Below are 14728 nucleotides of genomic sequence, written 5' to 3'. Positions count from 1 at the left end.
TGCTGCAATGAGCATGACGGTGCAGAGTTCTATTTTTTAAGCATGACTATGGTATAGAAGGAGAAGCTAAAAGGAGAATAACCAGCTGGTTCTCAGCTGAGGCTCTGATCACAATGATGTGTGGACGTTTGTAAATATTCTGTTTCCAGAGATCCTGCTTCAGTAGGTCTGTGAGTGACAACAATCAAGGTGAACTTACAAGTTCATGCTTCAAAGTTCCCTCTGCTCCAGACACATAACAATATTAAGACACAGAAAGAGAAAATTAAGTTAGCTACTCTCAAAACTAAGATTAACTTCTATGAGGACCAGATACAAAGCAAAATACAGTGCAATAAGACTGAGTATAGATTCAAGCCTTCTTGTCTAAGACGTTACAGTAAGAGAGGAAAAATTATTTTATAATTTATGAAGTATAACAGTTCTAAGGTATGCCAAAGTCTTGAGTATGACTCCTGGGATGGTTTGCAGGACTGTAAGAGCTATAAATAGAAATCAGGGGTTTGAATGGGCCCTCTGTTTTACTTATCTCCTTCCTCTTATTCTCTTTATGTACATCTTTTTGTCTCTTTCTGTCCTTACGAACCATTAAGTCTACCTGCAACACCTATGAATTAGAATCTAATTGTTAGATGTAAAGTGCAGCCTACTTATAGGCAAATAGTTTTTGACCCTAACTGGGTCTTTTATTCTTTTCTTCACTGGAATTATCTATTTTTATTACTTTCAAAATGAACACTGATAGCTAAGGTTATAGTAAAGATACAAATTTAAATGAAATCCATGTACTTCTAAAAAAATTTTTTTTGGTGATAAAATTCATGTTAATATAGTTTTGGTTATCTAAATTTCTATTTTTCTTTACTTTTTCCAACCTAGGTTGTAGGTAGTATGGATGCCCACCCAAGCAGATACTGTGCTACAGTAAGAGTTCAGAGACCCCGACAGGAGATCATCCAGGACCTTGCCTCCATGGTCCGAGAACTTCTCATTCAGTTTTATAAGTCAACTCGGTTCAAACCTACTCGTATCATCTTCTATCGGGATGGTGTTTCAGAGGGGCAGTTTAGGCAGGTTGGTTGCCTGAGATCTCATACTGTGGTTAAATCAGATACTGTGTTCATAATATGGTGTCTAGTTGTGAAGTTAGAAGTCTTAATTAAATTGAAAGTTCCTAAAGTCAAATTTTGACACTTCCTTAAATTTTTTCCCTTTTAAAATGTTTACTGTGAATGTGTAAGCCTTGATCACTAAAACCATGCTCTGATAATAGTTAGGATGAACTAGAGAAGTATAATTAGCTATACAGTGATGAGACTAAGAAATCCTGAGACTAAATTATTAACTGATCTTTCAAGTATGCGTAAGAGAATAGCTGACTATATCAAATCTTTCCATTTTATCTTCTCTAGGTATTATATTATGAACTGCTAGCAATTCGAGAAGCCTGCATCAGTTTGGAGAAAGACTATCAACCTGGAATAACTTACATTGTAGTTCAGAAGAGACATCACACTCGATTATTTTGTGCTGATAGGACTGAAAGGGTAATCTTTTATCTTTTGTAATACTGTTATAAGCAAAGCTTACTTAGCATAGTTCATAGAGCACTTAACAAAGGCTCTCTGCCAACAGCAGTTTCTAATGTATAGTAGCAGGTTACAACAAAGCAGATTTTGAGTACTGAAGCATCAGAATAGGTTAATTTTTAACTTTCTAGAATATCTGGTAACACTATAAATGTTCAGAATCCCATTATGCTTTTTTATTGTGAAGAAACTCATAGTTTTAAAATTGTTCTTTTTCTTCATATTTTCCTTAAATGTTTAGAAGAAAAAAGTTATGTTCTCTTTTTAAAATACCTTGTAAAAATTATTTTTACAAGTGAGGCACTTTCTAGAGTGGGTTAGTGGAAATTCATGCAAACGGACTTTCATTTCCCATACTCTGCCCCCATCTTACAAACCTTAGAGCAGAGAAATCTGAGGATTGCAAGTGTCAGTGTCCCCTTGGGAAAGGGGTTCAACAGAAAAGGAGAAAGGGAGGAGTGTGTCTTGTCTTTGGTATATATTTGATCTTTGATTACACTCATTGAGTAACTCTGGACAAGTAACTTAACATCTCTGTGCCTGTTTATTTCTCAGCAAGGTTTGGATAATATTAGTATTTACCTTATTTGCATTTTTGAAAGGATTGAAAAATTAAAATTATATAATGCACCGAGAATGGTGCTTGGCACATCCTAAGCACTCAGTTAAGCTTAGCTAGTTGTAGAGTGGTGGTAATGGTGGCAATGATAAAGAAAAAGAAGTCATAATAGCAGACACTGTTCAGGATATTTTTTGTAAATAACTCATTTAATCCTCACAAACAACACTATGAGGTACTTACTATTATTTTTATTATTATTATTCCCATTTTCCACAGGAGGGGACTGTGGTGCGTGGAGGTTAAGTGAGCTCTAAGGTTACAAAGCTAGTAATTGATAGAACTAGAACTTAAATTAGGCAGTCTGGGTCCAGAGTGCTCTTAATCACTGACCTATACCACCTCTTTAATAGCAGTGATAATAGTTTTATTATGGCCTCCACATTGTTAAAGGCCTTTGATCCCAAAATTAGTAGGTACATTTCTGTACCTAGAAAACCAAAGGCTTCTTCAAAAGTAGAATTAGGAAAACCTAAGTTAGATTTAATAATTACTAGCTTCTGATGTCTAGTCATACCTTTTCTTCATTTGTTTGCTTCTCTTTCACCTCTGCTCTAAATAATTCTAATTATATTAGATGAGAGATAATTGTAAATGAAGAAACAGAGGCACAGAGAGGAAAATAGCATGCCCTAGATTTCACAACTAGAAACTGGTGGAGCTGAGATAGGAACACGTGTATTCTGCTGCCTCTCTAAATGGAGTAAACTTTTCTTTTTTAATGGAAGTATAGTTGATTTACAGTGTTGTGTTAGTTTCAGGTGTACAGCAAAGTGATTCAGTTATACATTTACATATATATATATTTTTTTTCTTTTCAGATACTTTTCCATTATAGATTATTATAAGATAGTAAATATAGTTCCCTGTGCTATACATTAGGTCTTCATTGTTTATCTATTTTATATTCTAGAGTAAAACTTTTTATATGTATTAATTAGGAGATTTGTGTGTTAAGAATAGGCATATAATTTCATAGATTATGAATGGTTTTCTTTGTTTTGTGCTTTGGTAAAGGCTAGCTGGTTGGTCCACACAGTTATAATTCAAGCCATCACTTGATAGCAGTCCCTCACACAGAGGAAATAATGTCTGAGTCAGTAAAAAAAGTTTCTGATTTGCTAGCCGTGTAAACCTCAACTTATAATTAATGATTTTAAATGTGTTAGGGATAAAGAGATAGAGGTGAGTGTACCTATGCATTTTAAAGTGTTTTATTAAGAGCATTTCATTATCAGGCATTTCATACTATTTCATTCACGTGATACTCTACTCAGAGAAAATCATGATGCCTCATTTTTTTTTTATAAGATATTGAAACTGCTAGTAGGAAGTAAAAGGAATAGAGCCTTTGCAGCCATTTCCATATTTGACTGTCGGTTCTGCCCTTCATTTTATGCTATTGAGCAAGTTATTTTGTATTCCTGAGCCATGATTTCCCCTCAAACAAATGGGAATAATGCCTAATTTTCAGGATTATCACAATTAGAAATAATTTATGTAACGTACGTGGCATGTAAATGGTTAACAACTGATGACTCTAGTTGATGTTATCAGCATTCTTTCCCTCTTAAAATATAGGGTTCTCCAAGGAAAATGCTAATTTTCATAAAATTACATATTCAAGAGTACCTGCCATGCACAGATACCATAAATTAGAGCACTTAAAGTAACTTTAAAAAAAATTTTTTTTAGGTCTTCTACCCTCATTAGGATCAACTACCAGCTAAGCATCAATAGAGACTAATAATTCTTTGTTGTTTATCAGCTCTCTCAGCAACATTTAAGAGTAGAAACTAGGAATAGAATAAGATCTGCTCTTAATGCCTGCTTAAGTAATAATGTAGTGACACAGGTGATCAGTGTATATATTTATACTTTTTTACAAGTGCTTTCAGCCACATTCTTTACCTTTGTCTTGTTTGTTTAAATTTTGACCAAACAAATCTAGGTCGGAAGAAGTGGCAATATCCCAGCTGGAACAACAGTTGATACAGACATTACACACCCATATGAGTTTGATTTTTACCTCTGTAGCCATGCTGGAATACAGGTAAGCCTATAAACTTGGGGTGAAATGTTTCAATTCAGGAACTTCCGTTTTTACGCTTTTTTTTTTTTAAATCTCAGAAAAAGGAGAAATACTCTTCTCTGCAGTTCAAACTGTTTCCACATGAAATGAGATGAAACTTTCAATAACTAAACTGTATCCCCTTTCTCACCTTGAGAGGGACTTATTTCTGTGAAAATACCATAGTATAAGTAGTTTAATAGAATGAATCTCCCTAAATGAGGTCCCTAATTTAACACAAAACTTCAAAAAAATCTGAAATACCTGATTATTTCTTTGACATATACTTCTTTTTGATAATACTTCTTCATAAAAATCTTTGACATTTACTGGCAGATACTGAGTATGTGAAAGAGTTTAATTGTAGAATTACAGCTTTAGGTTTCAGTTAAATAATTTTAAGAGTCTTTTCGTATTTTCAGAAAATCTTTTTGTTAATTTGTTAGCTATACTTAGTAGAGCAGAAGCTTTATTAATTCAGTGCTTCTCAGCAGCAGACAGTGAATCCATAGTTTCAGGATGTCTGAGAGAATGTAGCCCAAACCTATTTTAGTTTACTTGTCGTTGATTAAAATAGAAATTTCAGGAAGATGTACCTAACTGTGCATCTCTATCTTTAAGCTTTGTGTGTCACACATGCACTAACCCCAGTTTCACTCTTACGGCTTTAAAATTATTATCCCACTCATTTATGTATGTTCTTATATCTGCTCCTCTTTACAATGTACATTTTCATGGTGGGTGGTAATAGTCAGCAAAACAAAGTTAAAAGTATCTTCTAGAGGTAAAATCTGTCTCATTTGAGTACATGTTTTAACCTAGTGTTTCCCTCTACGTATCCCAAGGAACACTACTGGTATGACTTTTTAATAAATATAGCAGAAGGGAGAAAAAAAATTCTCTGTTCATGTAAATTTTAGAAATGTTGGTTGAACAGATTTTTTTTTTTACTCTAGAACTCTTGGGTTCCAATGATATGCAAATGGTTATTATGAATCCTTAAGACAGAATATTTCCGCAGTGCATTTAACCAGAAACTAGGGAACATTTTGGGCGGGGGAGGGGGATACCAAATTGAAACGTTACTCTAGTCAGCAAATAACCAGGAATATTTCACAGGAACTAAAGACAGCTCATTATACACCTTCTTAGCATTATTAAAATTTTCAAACTTTGAGATAAAAAAAAAGTCTTGTTTTTTACCAGCTAAAATTAAAACAAAATCATTTCTAGCCAGTATAAGAGATTATTTTTTCATATCACTACTTTTAACTTTACCATTGAGTAGCAACTCCTTTATGGCCAAATTCCATTACTTAACATTTATACTGGTCAGCTTGGTCCCATTTCCTCCCCTCCCCATTTTATTTTGAGGTAAAATTCCCATTCATTTTTAAAGCTTAAATTTACAAATCAAATCAAAGCTTGGCTCTTCCCTTCTACCCTCCACCTGCCCAAGACAGGCTAGAGCTTTGGTCTTAGTGTTTTGAACAGGTAAGAGGACCATAGGCTGACTCTGAAATACCCACTTCCCTTCCTCCTTCTAGGACTCTTAACTCATCTGGTACCACTGACTGCCAGAACGTCAGCAGTGGAGAGGCGACACAAGTCTTTCTGTAGTCCATTCAGATTCTTTCTAACCCTTTAGCCTCCATGGAGCTGAGGACCCTCAAAGGGCAGCAATGTCTTTCTTTGGCCCCTTCAGTGGTATAGACCCCAACTCCTTTAGGTTAGATTATTTCATTGCATGGCGCCAAGGCTCCTCCTTCTCTGCTCATTTTCATTTTTTTAAGCTGCCAAAACTGCTTCCAAGAACTCTCACCACTCTAGCTCTGTGGAGTCAGCAGAGTGGGCCTGTGGACTCTGAGCTCAGAAGTATCCAGTTGTGGAATGAGATGATAGTCTCTCCCTTTCTAACAGGTCTCATCTTTATAACTGATTCTCTTGGAGTGCCCGTTAATTCTCTTCAGGGGAGAGAGAATGACTTTCTTCACAACTAAAATAACATATTTTCACAAAAACTTCTGCCTCTTCCTATGCTAAGAGGATGAGGGTAAGATGAGAAGAAGCTAGAGCCAGGGATTTGGTGATCTCCTTCATTGAGCCCTTGAGAGAGGATGGCTGGCTCCAAAGATTGGTAGCTGTTTACAATGTAAGCTGCTCAGTACCTTTAGTCCTCTGCTTTGGGCCTTAGTTGAAATTCTAGAACAGCAGGGGAAAAAAAATCCCACTTATCATACTGTTAGAAACATATTAACTGGATGGAGCATGTGACCCCTCTGACCCACTGAAGGAAATTCTCCTGAAGAGACGAATGCACCCTATTGAGTCAGAGTGGGCCGTGTCCTAAATTATGACTTCCTGATATAAATCGGCAGAACTTCAAAGATATCCTTCACTGTCGTTTAATAGTTCTTTGACTCCTCATTCATTAACTCTTTTTACCTTTTTCTGTGGGTTCCTAACCTTGGTCTGTTGCCTTAACACTCAGCACGTGACCCCTTCCTTTTACTTCATTAAGAAATTATATTGTCAGTCATGCCTGTTTTCTTCCCTCCTTTCTCACCGGAAAAAGGGTCAACCTGTAGGACTGTTCTCATTTGTTCTTGCCTGCCTTAAGTTGGCCTTAGTTCACCAGTTATCCTCTCACATATCTTCAGTGTCTTCTAAACTTCTGATTCCATTCCCTTAGCTTATAGTTACCCCTGTCCTAAAATACGGTTCCTTGATCCTGCTGTTCTTTTAAGTTATTGCCCCATATCTTTCTTCCATTTGTCACCAAACCGTGCTTAAAATAATAGCCTAAACATACCCACCAGGATGGCTGAAATTTTAGAAGACAAACAATATTAAGGATATATAGCAACTGGAACTCTTACACTCTCCTGGTAGGAGCATAAATTAATATGAACATTTTTTAAAACTACCTGGCACCTACTAAATTTAAATATATATATGCTCTATGACCAGGATTTCCACTCCAAGTTAGCCAACAGAAAAGTATGTCTATGTTCACCAAAAGATAATATGTTAATATTCATAGTAGCACTGGTCCTAATAGTCAAAAAATATAAACAAGTCAAATGGCTGTGATCAGTAGATTGGATAAATAACTATACAAATGAGCTTATACAACAGAATATTATACAACAGTGAGAATGATGCCAACAATATGAATGAATTTCATACACAATATCCAACCAAAAAAGCTAGACCAAAAGAGTACATACATTATAAAGTTCAAAAACAAGCAAAACTGAACTATGATGTTAAAAGTCAGGTTACGAGGAGCAGGGTGGCAGGTGGGATAGTGACCAAGAGAGGGCACAAGAAGGCTTTGTAGTTGCAGTTAATGTTTTTTCATTTGGGTGCCAGTTTCGTGGGTATATTCACTTTGAAAATTCATCAATCTATATGTGAACATGGTCTATGTACTCTTCTCTATATGTTTATACTTCTATAAAATGTTTCCATTAAGAACAAAAAAAGACTAAGCTTCTTCTTCCTCATCAGCTTACAGCAGCCTGCCTTCTGCTCCGCCACTATTGCTCCTTGATCTCCCTAACATCTGTTTTCACGCACTCAAGGAAACCACCTACCATTTGACTTCCACTACATGTTTTAGCCTACCTGTCATCTTGCCATCGTTTTTTTTTCCAGATTTAGTTCTTCTTCCATCCACTCTTTAAAATTTTAAGTTCAAATAATATTCATGACTTTGAAATCTTTTTACAGACAGAATGTTTTTACGGATTTCCAGGTTTTGAAGCTATTTTTGATTGTACCCTCTCACGTACCACCCTTATGTAATGAATCCCTCAACTCTACAGAATCTACCATCTCACTCTTAGATCTAGTCTTTATTCTTATCCTCACCTCCCCTGCTTAGTTCCAGTTCTCATTATTACTTTCCTGTACAATTACACAATGATCCCGAGTGCCCTCGTTGAGTCTGTTCTCATCAGATTATTTAAAACACAACTAAGGCCTATCATTCTTCTACCTAGTGCTTCACATCCAGTGAAGGTGAAGTCTTATCTTCCTAGGACAACGTGTAGATTCTATTCCGTATATCTAACTATCTTACTCCCTTCACTTCTGCTACACCCTCAGTCTCTGTCTTTTGCTCTTTTCTCCCATTCTTCCCTCCTACTCCTCCCCTCTCCTTTTCTTTTCCTCTCTGTCTCCTCTCTTTACATATACAAACACACAACACATCTTCAGCCATTCTAAACTACTTTTAGATAGTCTCATAACTGTCTTGCCCATGCTACTCTCTTACCTTAAGCATTCTTTCCCTAACTCCTGCTCTTCCTTTAAGACTCATCTCAGACAACAGTTCTTCCCAGTAGCCTTTCTTGTATTCTTCCCCAAGACAAATGCCCTTCCCCTGCACTGCCTGAGCACCCTGTGCATACTTCTTTGTTGCATTTATTACACAGCATTGCAACCATGCTTTTGTTTCTCTCCCTGTCTCACTAGTCTATAAGGTGAGAAAAGGAAGAGGTTACTCATTCATTCAATCAACAGATGTTTATTGTGTACCTCTTAGAAGATAGGTGTTGATACTAGGTATATGGAGTGAGCAAATAAACATAATCTCTTCCTCTTTTAGTTTATTGGGGGAGATGTATTAAGTAAGTAACCTCATAAATATATATTTATAAATGGGGTAAATGCAATAAAAGGAAAGTAAAGATAGGAAGAGAGACTTTAGTGGGAAACTAATTTAGATTGGGAGATCACAAAAAGCTTCCCTGAGAAATGGCATTTAAGATAAGATCTTGAGGGATGAATAAGAGTTAACCAGGCCAAGAATTAAGAAGCAGCACATATATAGGCCATTTTGGTGGAAAGAAATTTATCCATTGAAGGAACCAAGTGGAGGCAGCTACTGCAGTATGAGAGTAGATTAGAGAGGTAGCCTGAGCTGGACCATATAGGTCTTGTTGGGCAAAGATGAGGATTTGGATTTAGTCTAAGTGCATTGAGAAGCCATTAAAGCTTTGACTGGGCACTAACATAATCAGGTGTGTGTTATGCTTTGTTTTTTAATTCACTCTTATTGAAGTACTGATTGTACTAAGTAAGAGTAATATTGAGGACATCAGTTAAGAATCTGTTACCATAGTCCGAGCAAAAGATGATGGTGGTTGGGACTAGAATGGTGATGGGAGAAAATGAATGAATTGCATATAGTTAAGACTTTTGCCCTATCTCTTCCCTGTGCCTGAAATGCTCTTTTCCCTGGTCTCACCAGCCCTCATTATCATACAAAGCTCACTTCCATGTCTCCTTCTCAGAGAGACAGGCCTTCTCTGACCACCCAATCTAAAGTAGCCACAGAGTAATCAGTCTTCTGTGCTATCCTACATTTTAATTCTCTTGATAGCTCAGTTTCTGATGGTTTTATTTATATTTTATCTGTTTCATCGCTGGGATATGTGTCTTACTCATTATTGTGGGCCCAGTACCTGATACAGGACATGACATATAGTGAATGTTCAGTAAATACTGAATGTGTGAGTGTATAATATATTATATATGCATTATAAACATATAATTTAAGGGAGGTTGGATCCGGTAATAGTTTGAATTTTATCTTCCAAATCTTGCACAACATCTGACAAATGGTACTCAAACAAATGTGTGTTAAAGTATGCGCTGATCTTTCTCCTTTTCTCCTTTGCCACTGCCATTTTCTTAGTTCATACGTTCATCATCTCACAGCAATACAAATGCAACATCCTCCTAATTGTTCCCCTTGCTTTCAGTTCAGTCTCTTCTTTCCTTTTTCTTTTTTAAATGATACATGTTTTTTGTTTTGGGGGAGTGGAGTATTTTTTAATTCATTTTAAATTGAAAACAAAAACAGTTCACCCTTTTTTCACCACACCCCACCTCTGATAACCACCAATCTGCTCTGTGTATCTTTGACCTTGTTTTATTTTGTTCTGTTTTAATTTATTCATTCATTCACTTATTTTGCTTCCACATATATGGCATTTGTCTTTCTCTGTCTGACTTATTTCACTTAGAATAATGCCCATATATACGTACGTATGTATGTATGTATGTATGTATGTATGTATATCACAATTTCTTTATCCATTCATCCATCAGTGGACACACAGGTTGTTTCCGTATCTTGGCTATTGCAAATAATGCAATATAGGAATGCATACATCTTTTTGAGTTAGTGTTTTGATTTTCTTCAGATAAGTACTCATAAGTGGAGCTGCTAGATCATATGGGCTATTTCTATTTTTAATTTTTTGAGGAACCTCCATACTGTTTTCATAGTGACTGCAACAGTTTACTTTCCCACCAGCAGTGCATAAGAATTCCCTTTTCTCTACCTCCTCACCAAAACTTGTCATTTCTAATCTTTTGGATAATAGCCATTCTGACAGGTATGAGGTGATATTTCATTGTAATTTTGATTTCCATTTCTCTGATGATTAATTATATTGACCATCTTTTCATGTACCTGTTGGCTAACTCTGTGTCTTTGGAAAAATGACTATTCAGATCATCTGCTCATTTTTTAATTGGATTTTTTTCTTTTGTTATTGAATTGTATGAGTTCTTTATAATTTTGTATATTAGCCCCTTATCAGATACATGATTCGCAAATATTTTCTCCCATTTAGTAGGTTACTTTTTCGTTTTATTGATGGCTTCCTTTGCTGTGCCGAAGCTTTTTAGTTTGATGTAGTCTCACTTGTTTATCTTTGCTTATGTTGATTTTGCTTTTGGTTTCAGATGAAAAAAAAAAATTATCAAGACTTAGGTCAGGGAGCTTACTGCCTGTGTTTTCTTCTGAGAGTTTTAAGTTTCAGGTCTTATATTTAAGTCTTTAAACTATTTTGAGTTAATTTTTAGCGTGTGGTATATGATAATGGTCCAATTTTAGTCTTTGCATGTGGCTATCCAAATTTCCCAACACTGTCCTTTCCCCATGGTAAATTCTTGCCTCCTTTGTCATAAATTAATTGACTATGTATGCAAGGGTTTATTTCTGGGCTCTGTATTCTGATCCATTGATCTACCTACATGCTTGTTTTTATGCCATTGCCATACTATTTTAATTAGTACAGCTTTGTAGTATACAGACATTCCCTACCATATGATGGTTTGGCTTACTATTTTCTGACTTTACAGTGGTGTGAAAGTGATATGTATTCAGTAGAAACCGTACTTCAAATTTTGAATTTTGACCTTTTCCCAGGCTTGTGATATGCAGTGTAATACCCTCTCACAATACTGGGCGGCAGCAGCAAGCCATAGCTGCCAAGACACACCATCGCTAGGGTAGACAACTGATGTGCTTACAACCATTCTGTACCCAGACAACCATTCTGTTTTTCACTTTTAGTACAGTATTCAATAAATTACATGAGCTATTCAGCATTTTATTTTAAAATAGGCTTTCTGTTAGATGATTTTGCTCAACTATAGGCTAAGTATTCTGAGCACTTTTAAGTTAGGCTAGGCAAAACTATGAAGTTTGGTAAATTATGTGTATATTAAATACACTTTGACTTAGGGTATTTTCAACTTAAAATTGGTTTATCAGGACATAACCCCATCATGAGTCATGTAAGATCTGTGTAATATTTTATTTCTTCTTCTTGGCTAATTGCTGTGGCTAGGACTTCCAGTACTATGTGAATAAAGTGGTGAGAGTGGCATCTTTGTCTTGTTCCTGATGTTAGAGGAAAAGCTTTCACCCTTTCACCACTGAGTATGATGTTAGCCATGGGCTTGTCATATATGGCCTTTTTTATGTTGAAGTATGTTCCCTCTATACCTGCATTGTTGAGAGTTTTTATCATAAATGGATGTTGAATTTTGATTTCTATTTAATCTGCTTACTAGTAATCAGTCTGTTAAAATTTTCTATTTTCTGTTTCATCAGGATTTTTTATAAACTCCAATCTCATCCCTCCTGAAAACCCTCCTGTTTAAAAAGCTGTGCAGTGCTTTCCCTGCTGCCCCTAAGTGAAAGTCTGAATTCCTAAGCATGTCATTGAGTCTGATTCCAACTGTTCATATCACCTTCATCTTTTCCCTCTCATGTACCATATACTCTGTTCATTCTAGTCTGTTAGCTATTCCCCAAATATGCCAAAAAATTTTATGCCCCTTGTGCTTTTGTTAAGGCTGTTCATTCTGCCTGGTGTCCTCATCTTGTCCACCCCAAAAAGGCCAAATCTCACTCCTCCCCAACTTGGTGAAGGGCCCCAGGACTCACCCTCACCATTTGTTCCTTCAGTATTCTCGTGCAGGGCTTAGTAGTAGCAGTACTATAGCCATGTATTAGGTGTTTTATAATTGTAAATGCTCTGTTTCCTCTGCTCCTCTGCTAAAGTACAGTTTTTCCAGAGACAATAAATTTTTTTACTTTGTTGACTTTTTCTTTGAATTCATAGTAGCCAATACATAGGAGCTCAACTAAATGTGCTAGGTTTTTATTATGGTATAATGTGTATACATAACATACAGTTTATCATTTTAACCTTTTTAAGTATATAGTTCTGTGGCACTAAGTAATGTGCACTATTGTGCAGCCATACCACCTTCTGTCTGTGGAACTTTTTCATCTCTCAACTCTCTGTACTGCTTAAATACTAACTCCCCATTCTCCCCTCCCATCATCCCCTGGCAACCACCATTCTACTTTGTCTATATGAATTTTACTACTTCAGGTACCTCATATAAGTAAATCATACAATTTTTATTTTTTTGTGACTGGGTTATTTCACTTAACATAACATCATCAAGGTTCATCCATGTTGTAGTATGTGGCAGAATTTTCTCCCCTAATAATAATATTATTACCATACCACCTTTTATTTATCTGTTCATCCATCAGTAGATACTTGGATTGTTTCCATCTTTTGGCTATTGTGAATAATGCTGCTTTGAACACAGGTGTGCAAAAATCTAAGTCTCTGCTTTTACTTCTTTTGGATATATAAAAACTAAATGTGTTTTTAATTGATTGTTAAATTAGAATGTTTTACTAATGTACAAAGTTTGTTTTTTATTTAACTTAGTCCGTAACTAATATTTACCGGGAAGTTTAGAAATCAACAGAATACGCCATTGCCTTTTATAGGGTACCAGCCGTCCTTCACACTATCATGTTTTATGGGATGATAACTGCTTTACTGCAGATGAACTTCAGCTGCTAACTTACCAGCTCTGCCACACCTATGTGCGGTGTACACGATCCGTTTCTATACCTGCACCAGCGTATTATGCTCACCTGGTGGCATTTAGAGCCAGATATCATCTCGTGGACAAAGAACATGACAGGTAATATAAAAGCATAACAAATACAGATTCTCACCCAAATCCAAGTATGCTCTGTATGAGAATTTTCTTTGGAAATTTCTTTGTTTCCATGTAAGAATGTGCCTCTCTGTTTGCCATAAAGCACTGTCGTTTAGAATTAAAGTTCCATGAGCTATTATTAGTAATAGTATGATATAGTGATTTTGTTGCTTTACCTAGTTAATTCAAGGGAGAGGTTATTGGTGACAAAAGTGATATAAACAGACAAAATGATAGGATGTCTTGGATTTGCTTCTGAATAATCCTAGGGAGGTGAGAGAAGTAAAACAAAATTGGCCTTGAGTTAGTAATTATTGAAGCTGGGCGATAGACATGTATGAGTTCATTATACTGACCTCTTTTTTTTAATGTGTTTGAAATTTTCTACAAGTAATATTTTTCAGAATTATTATATCAGAATAGGATTGGGTTTGTGTTCATTGCCACTTTTCTTACAGTGCTGAAGGAAGTCACGTTTCAGGACAGAGCAATGGACGAGATCCTCAAGCTCTTGCCAAGGCTGTACAGATTCACCAAGATACCTTACGCACAATGTACTTTGCTTAAAAAGTTGAAGGATATTCTCTGAGAGGAAGAACTGGAAGATGAATCGACATACAGTATATGCTTCCAGTGGAGTCAGTTGAGTGGGGAATGCCTCCAGCCATACAGAAACCAACACTGTGTGGGGGCCAGGGTCTGATCTATATGTTGATACAAGGAAGATCGTTTACTTCATCAAGGAACACAGCACCATTATGCAATATGAAACCAGCCAACTGCTTTTTTGTGCGGTCTCCTGTAGGAAGTATCGCAATTGTTTCGTTTTCACTTTCTTGTAGTCTAACCCTTTTAATGCCTTTACCTCAAGTTGCTTGGCAGCACAACTCTTTGCAAAAAAAAAAAAAAAAGGTAAAGAAAAAGTAAATGATGATTTAAAAAAAAAATACCGATATGAATAATCAAAGTGATTGTTCACAATTATGTGTGCAAAAAAATTAATGTGCATTCGTGTATTCTTATAAAAGATATCTGTATATTTTACATATATACATGTATACTGCATATGCATATATATCTGGATCTACATTGACAATAGATATATAT

At 35.9% G+C, this 14728-nt stretch overlaps 1 protein-coding gene across 2 annotated transcripts in view; it reads left to right on the top strand.

Annotated features, from left to right (window-relative positions):
- The window catches only part of LOC102541657 (protein argonaute-3), a 96188-nt gene extending 81796 nt beyond the window's left edge, over nucleotides 1–14392 (top strand). For both annotated transcript variants that reach the window (XM_006212689.4, XM_072974802.1), the window contains 5 exons: nucleotides 880–1074; nucleotides 1413–1547; nucleotides 4160–4261; nucleotides 13404–13603; nucleotides 14080–14392. In XM_006212689.4, coding sequence (XP_006212751.1) covers nucleotides 880–1074; nucleotides 1413–1547; nucleotides 4160–4261; nucleotides 13404–13603; nucleotides 14080–14188 — 741 coding nt within the window. In that variant the 3' untranslated portion in view covers nucleotides 14189–14392. The remainder of the gene's footprint in view (nucleotides 1–879; nucleotides 1075–1412; nucleotides 1548–4159; nucleotides 4262–13403; nucleotides 13604–14079) is intronic.
- The last annotated feature ends 336 nt before the right edge of the window (nucleotides 14393–14728 follow it).

Source organism: Vicugna pacos, chromosome 13, assembly GCF_048564905.1.
Source record: "Vicugna pacos chromosome 13, VicPac4, whole genome shotgun sequence".
Classification (NCBI taxonomy): Eukaryota; Metazoa; Chordata; class Mammalia; order Artiodactyla; family Camelidae; genus Vicugna; species Vicugna pacos.
Note: the sequence above shows the minus strand (reverse complement) of the source record. Positions and strands in the feature narration are given on the sequence as shown.